The 16,292-nt window shown below is 34.8% G+C and overlaps 1 protein-coding gene across 4 annotated transcripts; it reads left to right on the plus strand.

The window, feature by feature from the left end:
- On the plus strand, window positions 7,063–16,292 carry LOC105158026 (protein DENND6A). Of its 4 annotated transcripts, XR_002286759.1 has the most exons (5): window positions 7,069–7,498; window positions 8,198–9,942; window positions 11,004–11,196; window positions 15,749–16,004; window positions 16,090–16,286. XR_002286759.1 is itself a non-coding variant. In XM_011074628.2 (4 exons), exons 2-4 carry the CDS (start codon window positions 8,336–8,338, stop codon window positions 15,950–15,952), a joined length of 2,004 nt encoding a protein of 667 aa, XP_011072930.1. In that variant the 5' UTR covers window positions 7,070–7,498; window positions 8,198–8,335; the 3' UTR covers window positions 15,953–16,292. The 4 variants fall into 4 exon arrangements, 2 of the variants coding, with proteins under 2 accessions (XP_020548232.1, XP_011072930.1); XR_002286760.1 differs by lacking the exons at window positions 15,749–16,004; window positions 16,090–16,286 and adding an exon at window positions 10,844–10,917 and having other exon boundaries at window positions 7,063–7,498; window positions 11,004–11,137; XM_011074628.2 differs by having other exon boundaries at window positions 7,070–7,498; window positions 15,749–16,292.

Consider the following 16,292-nt stretch of genomic DNA (forward strand, 5'->3'; position numbering starts at 1 on the left):
AATATATAGTTGCAATGGTATAACGCCCTTTTTCTCAAAATTATTTTGGAGTTTAAATTTTAGATTTTCAGGTTTAAAACCTGAAATGAAAATCAAACATTTCAGATTGATTGTGATGTTTAATGTCAAATTTCAAACCTAAAATTGTGGTTTATTACCCAGCTACTGTTTCAAAATCTTTTGCTGTTTCATTTGGATTTTGAAGGCATTTTATGGCTGGTTTTATTGCTGTAATTAGCAGTGGATTTAGTATATAGGCTATCCATTTCTCATTTGCAAGACACAACTTCAAGTTTCTTTCTCAATCTCTCTCCTGAAACAATTTTTCTCTCGGCCTCTCTCCCAATATTTTAAAAATTTGAACTCAGTTTTCGTCAATAGCTTTTGAGTGTTTGTTCGAGGTGTTCTTCGGTATATAGTGCTAAAACCAAAAGAATTGCAATCGTTTTATCATAGAAGAAATTATGTTGTACCCGGTGCACTAATGATTCGGGGGTATATTTTCTTCAAGACAAGCAGTATTCGGTTAAAATTAACGATTACAATTAATTGAGAATTGTTACGATACAATTCTCGTTGTAAGTTTTCGATTTAATTTTTCTTGAAAGAGCGTTCCTAACTGTTTTATGATATTTGTTTTAACGTGGTTTTAACATTTCAGATTGAAAATCTACCTTAAAAAAATTAAAATCCAATACAAGTCCATTTCATTATTAAGTAGAAATTAATAAAATTATATCTGAGTACAAATTTTCATTAAATTATTATCCCTCAACCGTTAACTTATTATTTTTTTAACCTAACTACCATTAGAAAAAGGACTTTACAGAAATCACAACGGAATGCAAGAGTGAATGTTCTAAAATAAGACAAATTCTATAAACTATTCCAAAATATATAATAAGCATATCAAAGATAAACTAACGTGACTCAATCTTTAAATTTTTTTCCTTTAATTCATTTATGTATTAGTGTTTAAAATAAATTGTGTAGGTAACTAAAGAATAGAAAAAATATGAAAGTATATAAAAGTTACTTTTGTTTGGTTTTCATGATATAATAAAGGTAAAATAACAATAAATTCCATTAAAATAACTGAAGTTAGAGGTCAACGAATTCTGTAGGCAATATTACAATAAATAACTAAATTTAAACTCGAAACATAATCTGTTGAAATATAATTACGCGACAGCGGCTATCGTCTACCGCCAGGGATCATCCTTTGTTGGGATGCACAAACAAAAGTTGGAGTCAATTATTTTTTTTTTTTTTATTTGGATAGGATACACAACTCGATCCGACTCTGAAGCAGATGAAGTTGTTCTCTAGATGCTACAAGAAGAAGGGCGATGAAACTGGAGCGGCCCGAGGATAGAGTATGTGGTGGTAAGTTAATTGTTTATAGAAACGATTCTCATTTTATAATTATAATTAATTTATATTTCTATTACTAATGGATTTTTTCGTTTTGCATGAGATCTTCCAAAAGATACTGGAGGACCAACTAGCCCAAGCAACGGTAGATGGGCAACATCCTCCATTCTCTTTTAAAGCCTTAATAGGCATTACCGAGCAACACCTATAGATGTCATGGGCAATTGGAATAAGGGACGCGTCTTCGGTCTGGGCTCAAAGGCCCACAACTCGGTTGTTGGACCATCACAGCAGAAACGTCCACATATACACCGCCATCGCCGCCGCAACGCCTAGATCTCAATGATTGAGTCATGAAGCTCGAGATGATGTTCGTGCATGTGATGACTAATCTACCGATCCTCCACTAGCAGATCGATCCCAATCTCCAGTCGATCCCCTGGCCCCTAGCAACGATGCATAGGACAATGTGGACGCTACTAACGGGGAGGTCGATTTAGGTAACTGATCTTTTGTAAAATTGTCTTAAGATGCAAATTTTGAACTAATATTATCTTTATTTTATTAATTATGTAATTAATATTTACTTGCATTTCAATTTTTTTAAATATTCCAAATTTAAAAGTTCAAAAAAATTATAAATTAAAATTCAAAGAAATTATTAGAACAAGACATATTAAATTAATTTAAATGTAAAAAAATAAAAGTAATTTATTTTTTAAAAAAATAGTACATTTGTACTGGATTTTGTAACAGGGATTGTGATACAATTTATCAGCACACAACATGAAAATCATTATAAAACCCATTGTAAAAACGTAAAAGATTGTTGAAATAAGCAAAACAAAACCCTATTCCAAAATGAGGTAAAAAAATCAATTAAAAATGAGGCACAAAATCAATTTAGAAAGTGGGTGTAAAAACTATGTAGAAAGCGGAAGAAAACCCGTTAGAACATGAGTTACAAAATTTTTTTAAACATGAGGTACAAAATCCGTTTCATAAAAGAGGTACATTTCTCGTTGCAAAACGGGATACATATCACGTTCTAAAAATATTGAAAATTTTCACATATTGTGTTACAGAAATTGTTCCAAAATGCAAAGCAAAATTATTATTAATTTCATTTTAAAAGGAGGTACAATATGAATTTTATTTACCAATCAATGATTGTAAAGGGTGTCGTAAATCATTACAAGAGCTCGCCAAACTTTGTAACGGCTTTTGAGAAGCCGTTGCAATATTTGTGTAATGCATATACCAGTTACAGATATTCTCCCATTACAGTACCCATTCCAAAAGTTCAGGTTCCAAATAATATTTAACCCGTTCCAAAAAAGATTATTTTGCCACTCGAACTATGTCTATTACTCTTTGCCATCGAAACTTTCTTTTTGTGTCAACTTACCATCTCAACTTTGCAAAATTTGCACTTTTCCATATACGATCATTTTTTATTGATTTTTTATGCCGAAAAACATTACATATTATGCATAAGTGAAAAATATCACATCACATAATCCCTAAATATCACATGTGCACTGCATGTGATTTATTTCAATATAAACTTTATTGAAAAACAGTTATAAATGAAAAGGCGCAAAATTTCATGAATATGATATGGTAAGTTGACACTAAAAAAAAAAAATTAGATACTAATGTACAAAAAAATCATAGTTCGGATGATAAAATATAATTAACCCCCTATTTTTTTTTGTAAGACTAGTTTTTCTCATTTTCTCCACAGCTTTCTTTTAGCATTTTTAGTTTGTATATTGTACACTAAAAGCCCGGGATATATCAAGGGTGCACCCTTCATTCAATTTTTGTATTTTAAATTTTCACGCTTTCACTGCATCCTCGTTTCAATCCACTCCCTTCAAAAGTTTAGCAATTCACGTACTTGTTTGCTCTTATAGTACATGTTTCTTGTTGCCTTTTCAACCTTAATACATTTTTTATTGTCTGAGATGGGCAAATAAACCCCCACGCGTAAACTCAAAACGAAGGCCACACGATTTGTATAAAAACCAACATTAAAATGGATCCAACCAAAAACGTCAGTGAAGCGCACACCCAATTATCTAAGGTTGCATTTGGATGGAAGAATTTAAAGATCATGGATTTCAAATCCTTCCATTATAATTTTATACTAAATTTTGATAAATATGGATGGATTTTAAATTCCTTTCAAATCGAGTCATTTGAAATCATTTTTCCAAATCCATCCTTCAAATACAAACTCATCGATCCAAATACACCCTAATTTCATAAATTTCTTGCGTGCGTAGAACCCATGAACTTCATAAAAGAAACTTTGCTTAACAACAAACTATTAGCAAAAATGAAACTCATCAAATGTTACCCTTCCCATTGTTTGCCGATCCCATGCACACTGCGCTGCGTCGGTATCCCTAATACATCCTATTGCACCACGCGAACAATTCAACCGACACCCTAAATTGTTCAAGAAATTACTCCCAAGTCCCAATATTACAAGAAATATAATATTTAATCATGATTAATTTTCATAGTTAATAATAATTGTCTGCAGCAAATTTTTATTGATGATGATGACACAACGTGGTCCAAAACGTGCAATGCAGTAACGAGTAATCTTGACATTTGGGATGACAACATTAGCTTCAGGTCCTTGTGTAATGAAACAAACTTCTGATTGAAAAGGTGAAATGTCGAGGAGATATACATTCAAGGGCTTCCCTGCCCAGCTTATAAATTGACACAGAAAGCAACCAAGGCAATGATTGGAGTGAAGAAACATAGAAATGGAACAAAGTTACAATAGCAACTTTCAAATTGAAATAGCAACTTTGTAATTAGCTTAATTAGATACAATTTCCTGTTAATTGCAGGTAGTTACTTAACTACCAATAACCACTTCTTCATTTGTTATTTAACCACCTCCTTAGAGACATCTATTTAACAAAGCTTGTTGTATTAGAGGAAAAATTTACAGAATTTTTTCATCTTCTTGATATATATAATTTTGCAGTGTAGATAGAGGAATACATTTCTGTATATTTTTTCTCTAATACAATATATTGATTAAAACTTCTGTCGCTTCTCTTTGTTCGACAAATACAACCTTCCCTCTTGCTCGTGCGTCTGTGATCCTAACATAGCGAATTATTCCTTGTGGATATTTGAGTTCCTCGACTACACCAAAACCATATCAAAAGTAATCTTCTCAGGATTCCCACAGACGGCGCCAACTGATCCGGGTCGAAATCCACGCGACCTCTGTGATCGGGCGAGTTGGTCCTCCAAGTGGTTCGAGGTCGTAACTTCTCTCAGGCTAGTGATTAGGCCCTAAGAAAAGAAGCAGATCGTTATGCTTGCTGGAGGCTTGTTGGGGTGGCCCCCAGCTAAGACCCTCCGATGTTTAAGTTAGTGTTTGGTTCTGAGGTCGTAAAAGCAGGTAGCTTAGCGAGTTGAAGAGCTATAGCGACCAGAACGTAAAAAATGGTTAAGTCAACGTACCATTAATGCACTGACTGGAGGGTATTTATAGAGAGAAGTTGGGGGTCTGGTTGATCTAATGCGCGACTTCCACGTGCCTCGGGTTCTCGACCCGACCCGATAAAAAGGCGCGGATACTGCTGGTAAACTTGTAATTTTGTGCTCTTTTAAGGGCAAAATTGTTTTTTCCCGCTAAATTAGGATTTACCCACATCACATTGCTTTCACCAAAGCGAGCCTTCAGCTCGTCCCACAATTCTTGAGCTGAACTGATGTAAAGCAATGCCTCTACAATGTCTTTTGAGCTAGAACTGGGGATCCAAGAAATGACCATACAGTCATTTCTTACCCATTGTTCATAATTCTTTGAATCTTCTTTTGGTTTCCCATTTTTGCGGATGATGAAGCCCCACTTCATCTTGGCTCCTAAGCCCAATCTCACGAATCTGCTCCTGGTCAGATATTTCCTTCTATCTAGAAGGGATGATACCAGAGACATGCCTGGGTTATCTGAAACTTGAACCTTCATTATCTCTGAATCATCATTCATTTGTTTTCCTTTGTTTGGCTTGTCACCAGCGTCTGCCATTAAACTGCAAAGAACTAGACCAAATTTTAAAATCAAGAAGAGAACGAGCTTCAAAGTAAATGGGTTCAAATAAAGAGACAATATATTGATTAAAATCTATGAAATTTTTTCTTTAGTGTATTAATTATTTTCATCTAGTATTTTAAGCATAAAATGGTGATTATGTAAAAAGAAATTAAAAAATAAATAAAAATATCAATTGGATAATAAATTAATATTAACGGTAAAACTCAAATACTAATTAAGTCGTTTATAATTATTCAAATACCAAAATGATATTAATTGCAAAATTTGAATATCGAAATGAATATGATGGAACAGAATACCCACAAGACTACGTGGACAAATTCATCACCAAAATGGACTATTTAAGTTAGACGAGTTGTTCCAAAATCTTTCACACGACATTATCTGGTAAAGTGATGGCTTGGTTTAGTCTGCTGTTTAGGGGGCACCATCATCAGTGTTTGATACTCATACTAAAGTTTCTTACAAAACTTTTGTATAATAAGGAATTGGGAAAAACTGTAATTTACGTTCGTTATATGAAAAATGAGAAAAAAAAAATCTGTAAAATGACTTTATTTTTGGCCATTTTTGGGGTTGTTTTAAGTGTGGGAATGTTAATTTTGGCCCTTTCTTGGATACTTAAATATGTATTAATAAACTATATATTCTTGATGAATTTAAATTATTTTAATAAATTATACATTTGATTAATTTTAAAATGTTATTCAGGTTAAGTATATTTTGATAAATTATATTTATTTGTGGAATATATTATTTAAGTATCAAAATACCTAAAAAATATATAAATTTTAAAATTTTCAACTGAAAATTCACAATATAAAAATTAATATACTAAAATTCATCTTTCAAATTTAGCTACTTATATAAATATAAATAAAATAAAGTATAATAATTATATATTATTAATTAAATTACATTATTATTTAGTTTAAATTCGATTCAACAAATAATATTTATTTAAGAAAATATCAACTAAAAATTATATTATTTATTATAAATAATATTTAAATTAAAATTACAATGTAATTGAAATAAAAATTTAACACTATTTATATTATTTTTAATTTTTTAAAAATTAAAATTATTTTAACTCAATTTTTTTAAATGATTAAAATAATATGTCTTTTTATTAAACGTCGTCGCCCAGGCAATTAAGGTTGTCGATTTCTTAACTATTGAAAAATCAATGACTTTTATAATAAGAATATAACATACAACTCAGTGTCGTTAAGTATAACTAATCGAAAAAGATATTATACGTTATTTTAAAAAATATAAAAATTATTTTATCTATATTTTTTAAAATCTGATGTTTTCAGCTAAATTTTGAAAATAAAAAAAAAAATATTTTATGCAATTTATTCAAGAGCTAAGGAGTGGATTACTGAAAAAGCACCCAAGACTCTAAGATGAAGTATTGATGTGTGCTGAAAAATACATAAGAATTGAGGAAATTGCGGACGTGAAAATGAAGGGTTTAAGCAAGAGAAAAATGAAAAGGAAGAGAAGTAGAGAGACAATAATGGCTTTTATGATATCGCCATCCAAATTATATTAAATATGTCATTTTGATTAAAAATAATATAGTAGATATGTAGATAGTGTAAATTTTTATATTTTTAATAATACAAAACATTGAGCAATGCGATTGAACAATTTTCAAATCTCTCTCTCTCTCTCTCTCTCTCTGTCGAAGAAATTCTTTGAATCTGGTTGGGGTGGGTGGGGAATTATGAAATGACCCAGAAATAAAAGCAGCAAAAACAGAAAAAATCCAAACAAGGGTGCCGGTAAATCAGCTCGAAGGAATTTCCGTTCCAAGTCTTCTAATAATCAAAGCGCTTAAGAGATTTACATGGGCACTGCTCAAGTTAAAGATAAAACCCCCTGAATCTAAGCTCACACTTTGATTCTGTATTGGGCATTTACATCCGGAGTTCTTGAGTTCTGTTTCCATAGTTTCGTCTTGTTGGCAGATCCAAGCTGCTTTTCGCAATTTCAGCTTCTGGGTTTCTGCAAATTCAGGTAATTATGATTCACAGGACCCCTTATATGATTCTAATTTGCTCAATTTTTAGATTTTATTTCGGCACCGGTTGCGGATAAAATGCTTGTTTCTTTATTTAAATCCGTAAGCTTTTTAGCAGAGCCTTCATGAATTGATTTTTTCTTTTTCAGACAACTTTTGCAATCTTTTAAGATTGTGGATTTTTGACCGTTGTGAATTTTATTAATTTCACGGTAAAGGCATTTTTTAATGATGACCCAGGCCAAATTCCTACTAGATTGGTGTGGATAATGAATTCCAACTGTAAGAAACTTTGAAATAACCTAGAAAAGATTAACTTTTCATGATACAATATCTTTTGGGGTTTGAGGTAATTTTTCATAGTATAATATTTGAGGGGGTACGGCACCTCTAAGAGATATGAAACTTTTCTGACCTGTTATATGATAATAGCAAGACATCCAAGAGCGGCTTGTATGGAAACTTGTTCTATCAAAAAGTGACAGGGATGACAATGCTGTCCATTTAGATAGTACATGCTATATGTTCATGTACTTCTGTCATATTCTTGATTCTTATTTGGGTTCTTATCCTCACGGAGGAAGGTCGTATCACTAAGCTGGCGTATGCATCCTAACTAATTGCAGTATTTTTTTTGGAGTTAAACTAATTGCATTTTTTATTCTTCTTTTTCTTCTCTTTTTGGACTGGTCTAGGTTTTATTGGTGAATAGCTTGAAAGTACACTCTCCCACCTACGTTCTATATGGGTGGTCACTGTTGCTTCAGCATTATGTGTGGATGGTCAATGTGGAGATTATTTGACTGAAACTTTTGGTTTTCGATTATCTGGAAATGAGCCGGTCGCCATCATTTTCTGTCAAGCCAGAACTTGCTTCAGAAGTTGATGAAAAATCTTTGCAGCAATGGGTAGTTGCATTTTGTATCATTAGGTTTGATCTTGAGCAGGGCCAGCTCATTGAGGAGTGTTACCCACCTGGCTCTCTTACCCAAAATGAGGAGCTTGAAGTCTCCTTTAGTTCATTCCCGGATTCAGTATCACAGAACCATAACCGCGCAAGCATCCATGATTGTATCTTTTTCTTCCGCATAAAGAGACATAAAGCCCCTGACATTTTGAATATTGAACCATCAGAGATTGTTGAAGTAGATAATAACATATCATCCCAAAAGCTAATCGGTGAGGCTGTCCAAGAGAGTAAATGTCAAAACAACTATGACTCAAGATTCTTGTACGGCTTTGTGTTTAATAGACAGAGACATGATGAGAGGCTAAAGCGAGGAGGTGAACAGAAGTCTGTGGTTATTCTTTCTCATAGTCCATATACTAGTGTGTTTAGACCTTTGTTACAAATTATGGGTCCCTTGTACTTTGACATTGGAAATAAGGCCCTTAATTATATTGCTGCTTATGTATCAAAGTGGCCTGTACCTTTGCCTGGTCAGCTGGTGGAACTTCCTATTGGGAACGCGTCACTGAAAGTGAACCTGCCTCCTTCCCATAGTTTGCCATCAGATAATGGATTTTTTGAAGACTCTGCTTCCTCACTGGCTCCTCTTCTTCCATCAAATCTATCAATTCCACAGGGCCTATTTCATGACTCAGATCTTTTCGGTACGTTCCGTGGACTGCTAATGCAGCTTTGGAAGCTCTGGGAACTACTACTCGTGGGTGAACCCATCTTAATTATAGCACCAACGCCTCCCCAGTGTTGTGAAGCTGTTGCTGGTCTGGTTAGTTTGGTTGCCCCCCTTCTTTTTAGTGTTGACTTCAGGCCTTACTTCACTATTCATGATCCAGAATTTGCCAAATTGAACTCTCTTCAAGAGGGTTCCTCCTTCCCGCCAATGATTTTAGGTGTGACAAACCTTTTCTTCTTAAAAGCACTTCGTAATATGCCTCATATAGTTTCAGTTGGGAGTCCTATGTCAAATTCAAGTCGTTTTACTGTTGCTTCTAAGGGTTTACCTGGAGGGATCCCTGGTCAAAATGAAGGGTCTAGCATCCAGCATCTTTCTTTTAGGAAGTTTACTCCTGCAAATTTCTTGAATGCTGTGAAGTTGAGGAGAGATGGTCCTTTGTGTCTAATGACAGAGCACAAAGAAGCTGTATGGACAAACTATGCTGCAGTGACAAAGCCGGATACCTCCATCTTGAACAGGCTTATTGATGCTGGACTGTCCCCAAGGGTTGAGGAGTCAATGTCGGTTGTCAACAATGATATACTACGTCGCCATTTTCTGGAGCTGACAACTAATTTCTTGGCACCTTTTGGTCCATATTTTAGAGCAAATACACCTTCTGAAGCATCATCCCCATTTGCTGATCCACCTCCTCTACCCTCATTCAATGCTGAGGAATTCCTTGCAAGCTTGTCAGCAAGAGGTCCTGGGAAGTTTTTGCAGAAGCGGATGAGGTCAAATTGGCTGGATTTGTACAGGTACTGATTATTGCAGTAACTTAAACTGCCTTTTCAGAGATTGCTTTCGGGTTACCAAATTCTGCATTAATCTATTAAATGTCAATAAATGGAGAATGTGTATCAAGGCATTGTTATTTCATCCCTGGAAGAAATGTACTAAAACTTTTTCTTCTAATTTCTTTAACTCTCTTTTATTTATCCATTTTCTATTTTTGTGACACTTCCCTAGTATCCAAAGATAGGAGTCCAGGTGGTTCCAATGTATTAGCCTTTTTCTTCCCCATCTTGTCATATACTTACACTCAAAAGGTCTTTAGAATTTGCTTGTTTTGACCTGGAACATGCCACAGGATCCAACAGTTTAACCAGAAAGCTAGCTGCTTTGTGATGCAGTAGTCTGTCTGTTTCTTCTGAGCAAATGAACAATTGGCAATTCTTTCCCATATTAGCACCTTAAAGATACTTTCTAAAGTTGCTACCTGCAAAAGATTGCAAATTTCCACTTTCTTCAATGCTCTGATGGTAGTTGATTTCTTCTACTCCGTTCTAAAACCTACCTCATTTTGTCTGGCTTTCCCCTTCCTACCTGTCATATTTTTCTGCAGCATGCGTAAACTGCTGTGTCTGGACATCATTTCAAAAGTTTGGTTTTCCATCAAAAGCATTAAACATTACATTGATATCTTTAGGGTATGCCATGATATTCCCATAAAGCTTATCATGATTGGAAAGTGCATCGCCTTTTCATCTCCCACTTACTAGTTGTTATATTGGTCAAATTTCATATGATTCTGTTGGTAATACTCTTTCAAATGCTAAGGTAATAATGTCTGGTGGGCGTCCTGTGTTAATTTTTGCTTGTCAAACCACTTGGGTTTGTTTCCTCGACTTACTGGAATAGATGTCTGGACACTTCCAGAGGGACTTCATGAAGTTTACCTGGTTACATTGATGTCATAGCCCCTTTACAGCTGACCTCTGCATTTTCTGTAGTTAAGTATAAACCACTGGACTTACCTGGCCTTTTTGATATGTTATATTATTTTTTTGAAGTTTATATGTTATTTACATCAATGCAGGCGGTTCTTGAATGGACACAACTTTCTGCCTTGGTTCCAGAGAAAACGTGCTGTTGCTGAGCAAGAACAGTATAAGTTGTGGAGGCAAGCTAGAGTTAAGAGCAACATACATCAGTTGATCCGTACAATGTCTGAATTGGAAATTGTTGATTCCTTCAATGCAATTGAGAGACACCTTCAAGGAGAGATGCAGGCAAGTCCTTTTTAAATTTAAAAGAAACTTTCACTTCAGTTATATGTCAAAGTCTATATAAACATGTAGAAGACATGGCTACTGACATTTTATTACACGAATAGAATAATTTCAGTAAATTGATAAATATTACTTATGGGTTAAGTATTCATAAAGCATTAATCTTATCCTGGATGTTGATAGGTGGCCCAGAATTTCCTCAGCCCCATAAACAAAAACGAAGAAAATCTATTAAATTAGTTTAAGTTAGCACACGTCTACAATTTTTTTGACTCCTCTTAAAAGAGATCACAGGAAACAAATAATATTAATTAAGAATCCAAAACCTTTTTGTGGAACAGGCATATCAATATGCATGGATCGCATTCGCCGTTCCACTTCCTGTTTCTATGTTAATAGGAAGGGGTCTTCCTTTTCCTTTCCCTTTCCCCCTTCCTTGATAGTAGCAAGACTCCGTTGTATGTGGGCTTTAGTATTTCATTGTTACGTGTAGTTATTATTTACTCAATAATCTGTCTATTCAGGCTAATAATAGTAGTTTTATCTATCAATATGTTTGCTCTTGAACCCATGATATTGATTTTTTCTCTAGAAGTCGTTTCTCAATTGATCCGCTAACTTCTATTATGTCAATGTTTATCACTAATGTTAGCATTGTGGTTCTGGTGCTAATTTGGCATACCGGCTTTTAGTGTTATAGACACACAAGATAGCGGGGAATCTTAAGCTGCGTGTTTTCTACAACCTTTGCTTTCTGGTTACTCTTCCCCCTCACTCTAGTCTTTTGATCCTGTGGAAAAGTTTACTTTGGAAGGCCTTTTAACTAAATCTGTTAATGTTGCATGTCCAGATGACTCATGTAGTTAAAGCCTTATTTCTTGTCGAGAGAGAAATATATGATAAATTAGTCTTGCATGCAGTATAGACATCAGGATGTTAACATTTCAACTTTGGCTTGTTTAGTCTCAGCTATGTCTAACTCAGACTTTAGAGTTATTTGATATATATATAGCCACTTGCTGGGACCAGAACGATGAATTCTCTCTTAATTCATTGTGTGTAACTTTGCACATTGTCTGGGTTCTGTTTTTTTTCTTCTTTTTTTTGTACATATCAAGGGGAAAACAGGAGAACATTATATATATATATTTATTTGGTGGATAAGATCAAACTCCTTTGGCACGCTCAAATGAACCATCTGAGAAAGTATACATGATGGAATTGATTGCTAGGACTTTTCTCTCTTCAGGTGATCTACAGAAGAAGATAATAAACTTCAGAACCAGGAACACTTTGCTCTTTCTGACCACTATGTCCTAACTAACCTTTGGTTTATAAGACACCACCCTGTGCAGTGCAAAATAGAAAACACAAGAAGGATCATAGCTGGAATGCTATGTCACACATTAAGCAGCCACACTTAATGTAAGGTACTCTAGAAATGAATGAGATGCTTATGTATATTCCTCACAGATATCAACTGTAAGAATAGCCTCTTTGTCAAGTTCACCTTCTTAAGTGGTGTATTAAACCATAGTGCATTCCAGTGAAATGATATATGCGCACCTAGAGAACAGGGGTAGAAAGATTTTCTAGCTGGCTTATATGATTGCCCCTTCACGCTGTTCTATCTTCTGTGGTTTTATTATAGTTCATGCCCTTGGATGTCTGAAGCATTTCCTGAACATGCTGTATTTCCATCTTGTACTACTGGTGGACTAGAGGTTTCAGGTTCTGTCACGCTTCAAACTAATTATAAAGTGATTGTATGGAAATTGATGGTGAAATACCCATCTACATTGCTTGTTCTTTTTCTTCATCGTGAGCAATGTAAGAGTGTGATTCAGATTGCTTGTTTTATAGTATAATTTGGTGTTATTATGGCATTTCTACTTTCAACAAATAGAACTTCAGGGCACAGAGATGAGCTGCTTCATCCATAAAGGCGGCAATCTGTATTTTGGCTTGATACTACGCTTGAGTTGAGGTCCTGGATGTGGAAATAGGACCATGGGCCTTCAGCATGTCTGAAAAGCTTGGGGGTCTATTATGGCGTAATGCTTATGCAGGACTTGGGATATTTATATGGTTTTATGCCTTTGATCGTCTCTTTTTGTTTGCTTTTCTTGATACTCTATAATTTTGAATGCTTCTTCCCCCTTTCATCCCCAGTTTCTAAATTTAGCAAAAAAGGATATTGTTGTATTCTATCCCAAAAAAGAGGGGAAATGATCATTTGCTTGAAATGATACCAAAGTATTTTGCCTTTGAGCCTGCACGGAACCTATGGTTAAGTCTTGCTCAATGTTTGAATGTTATGAATAGCGTATTAAAGCCACATCATCATAATTGCTAAACTGGCAAGGGGAAGAAATCTTTTTGCATGAAAGATGTTTAATGGTCTATAATGACCAAAGTTAACACTGAAAGGGTTGGTTTCGTCTCAAAGACAGGGCTACTTTAGGAAAAGAGAAGTAAGAAGGACTGAAGACATGCCAGTTGAAAATAATTGCCAACTCCAGCTTTATGTACTCTTGATTATTTGGTTAGCATGTGATTTTGTCTATGCAAAAAATTTCTCTTTTGCAATCAGAGTTAGAGCAATAAATACTGTTGATTCCCCTGATAGCTACCTTTTTTCTTCTCGAATCCTCTAAAACTGTTGGATAAAAGCTTGCAAGTTTTGTGATTGTTGAGACGAATTAATATTCATAAAGTTTTGCAAGAAATAAGTAATAACACTTTGGTAGTTTAGGATATCGTAGTTCATTACTGATTTGGGGACCCCTCTATTGCCATTTTTGCTAATTGAAAGTAGGTTGTACTGTTAGAAAGGGAAGGGTAGCGAGGATGGTGGATTCCTTGGACCCAATGGCACAAAACATGGGTCCTTACTGCCGGTTATGTGTGGGTTATGCATTTGTATTATTGGATCTCTTAGTTTTTGTTATCTTTTGTGGGGGGTAGTAGGGTTGGGTGGGGTCTAACCTTTTGTTAGTATCTGCAGCGCACATCATCATTGTCCAAAATTTGCTCTCAAATATGTCAAGTAGACAAGTAGGAATAGCTACAATATTCGTATAACGAAATGAACGCCTTCGGTGGATGACAAGATTCTTGGTGAAAGAACTTGGTCAAAGTTTTTAATTAATATAGATATATAAAAAACCTTATTTCTTTGATTTTCAAATGCTACAGAACCATTAAGAATAAAGATATTCTGGATGGCATTCAAACATCTGATAATTTAATTTCCATGAAAATTTTGTACATCGTCTGACAGAAAAGAGCAGAAAACGTTCCTCATGAATTCGTATAATCACTAGACAGTTTTTGACAATTTTTTTGTACTATAAGTTTTTACTAACAACGACCATGTTATTTGGCAAACATCCTAGATAAAGACACTTGAAATGCCCCTAATGTGGACCGTAAAATAAGTTCATGAGAATTTCCTTGTATCAGTGTAGCTTCTTGAGTGTCTGTTGTAATTTGAAATTTAACATGAAACTTGAAATTGCTTCAGTATTTGTTTTCTTCGTTGCTACCTTTCATGTCTTCCAGGAAACAAGGTAGCAGTGTTGGAAACTTGGAACAGAACTTCTATCTTGAAGTCTTATTAACTAAAAGGACTAAGGATGCATTTAATGAGTATTGGACACTAGTAGGTATCTGTCATGATGTATGTTGATGATGACAGGAAATCTTGTCCATGCAGTGTTAGTTCCTTTATCCATCATTTTTCATGTATAGAAAGGAGAACCACATCTCCGCCAAAAGTTTACAAAGTTATTTCTTCCATGCACCTTTACCCTCAGGTTTTGTGATGAGTTTCAACCAGACTATGTACACATTTACTAAATTTAAATAGTACAACCAGTCTATTAAACTTAATGCACAGAGATTTAGATGGGATTTGAAAGGATAAAAGTTTCGAGTATATTCCCAAATTTCCGCCAGAAGTAGTTGAGGTGACATTACTCAAATGAGAGGGTTCAATAAGAAAGGAGTTTATAGTTTATGAAATGAAGGCTTAAGGACGTCCGAAGAAAGAAATTAGAGTCGTAAATTTTGGATAGAGGGAGTGAATTTTAAGTCACGAGGTAACTATCAGAGGAACAAAAGATGTAGCCAATTAACAAATTAAATACTGGTTCTCAGGATGGTAAAAAAATGATCGAAGACCATAGAATGAATCTGAGAGGACTTCTGGGTGAAAAATAATTCTAATGTTATTACAGAGTGGAGTTTCAAAGGTGAGAATGTGCTTGCCCCTATTCTAGTGCTTCCGTTCCCTCTCAAATTTTGAATTGATATGGCCCTATGGAAATCTATGAGTGATTGTAATTTGTGGAAGACTAGTCCCAAGTTTTTCAAATCAGTAAATCCGGTTTGCCTCTTGGATCACGCACACTTTTGCTGTCAGCTGTCAGCACTTTGCTTCTTCCAAACTTTGTTATTATCCTCTGCATTGTGGCTGTTATCATTATGTGTTGTTTGTATCATCAGTTCATGTCTATATACGCCACTAATTGCAATTTCTCTGTAGCAGTATGGAATAGCAAATGAAGATACTGAAGCAGTCTGTGAGAAACTGAAGAAAGATCTGAAGACCGTGTTCAGTGTTCTCCCGAAGGACATGCAGCAGCTTTTGATCATGAATCCTGAGAGGGCGTCTCTTCTACAAGAAAACCATGAATGTTCCGATCTTCCTAAGCAGACTCTTCTGCCAGATGGTGTTGTATCCTCTGCTTAACCCAGATGACATGCAAAACATGGTTTCAAATTTGTCAATGGCAGTTCCTCATGTACAAGACAGTCTTCACTGGCAACCTGATTCTTTCTTTGAGAAGTCATGAATTTTGTTATAGCTTCACTCTGTTATTGGTGCAGGATGCTTGATGCTCCTTTTGTCAGAAATATCTCAAACTAGTCCGGGTAACATTCACAGGGGCACAACATGTTGGATATATTGCATTCTCAAATCCCTTTCTAAATTCTCCAGATGAGATTGAGGCAAGAACCTCAAGAAATACAGTCAGGTTACAAACTTTTGGGAAGAGAGCTGGTATCAACAGGTTACAGAATGATATTGG

This window comes from Sesamum indicum, linkage group LG3 (assembly GCF_000512975.1).
Source record: "Sesamum indicum cultivar Zhongzhi No. 13 linkage group LG3, S_indicum_v1.0, whole genome shotgun sequence".
NCBI classification, from domain to species: domain Eukaryota; kingdom Viridiplantae; phylum Streptophyta; class Magnoliopsida; order Lamiales; family Pedaliaceae; genus Sesamum; species Sesamum indicum.

Excerpts from the sequence above, each read along its gene's own strand:
- LOC105158026 (XM_011074628.2), top strand. The coding sequence starts at position 8,336 with ATGAGCCGGTCGCCATCATTTTCTGTCAAGCCAGAACTTGCTTCAGAA. Across the intron at positions 9,943-11,003 it reads AATTGGCTGGATTTGTACAG|GCGGTTCTTGAATGGACACA; the intron begins GTACTGATTATT and ends ACATCAATGCAG. Across the intron at positions 11,197-15,748 it reads ACCTTCAAGGAGAGATGCAG|TATGGAATAGCAAATGAAGA; the intron begins GCAAGTCCTTTT and ends TCTCTGTAGCAG.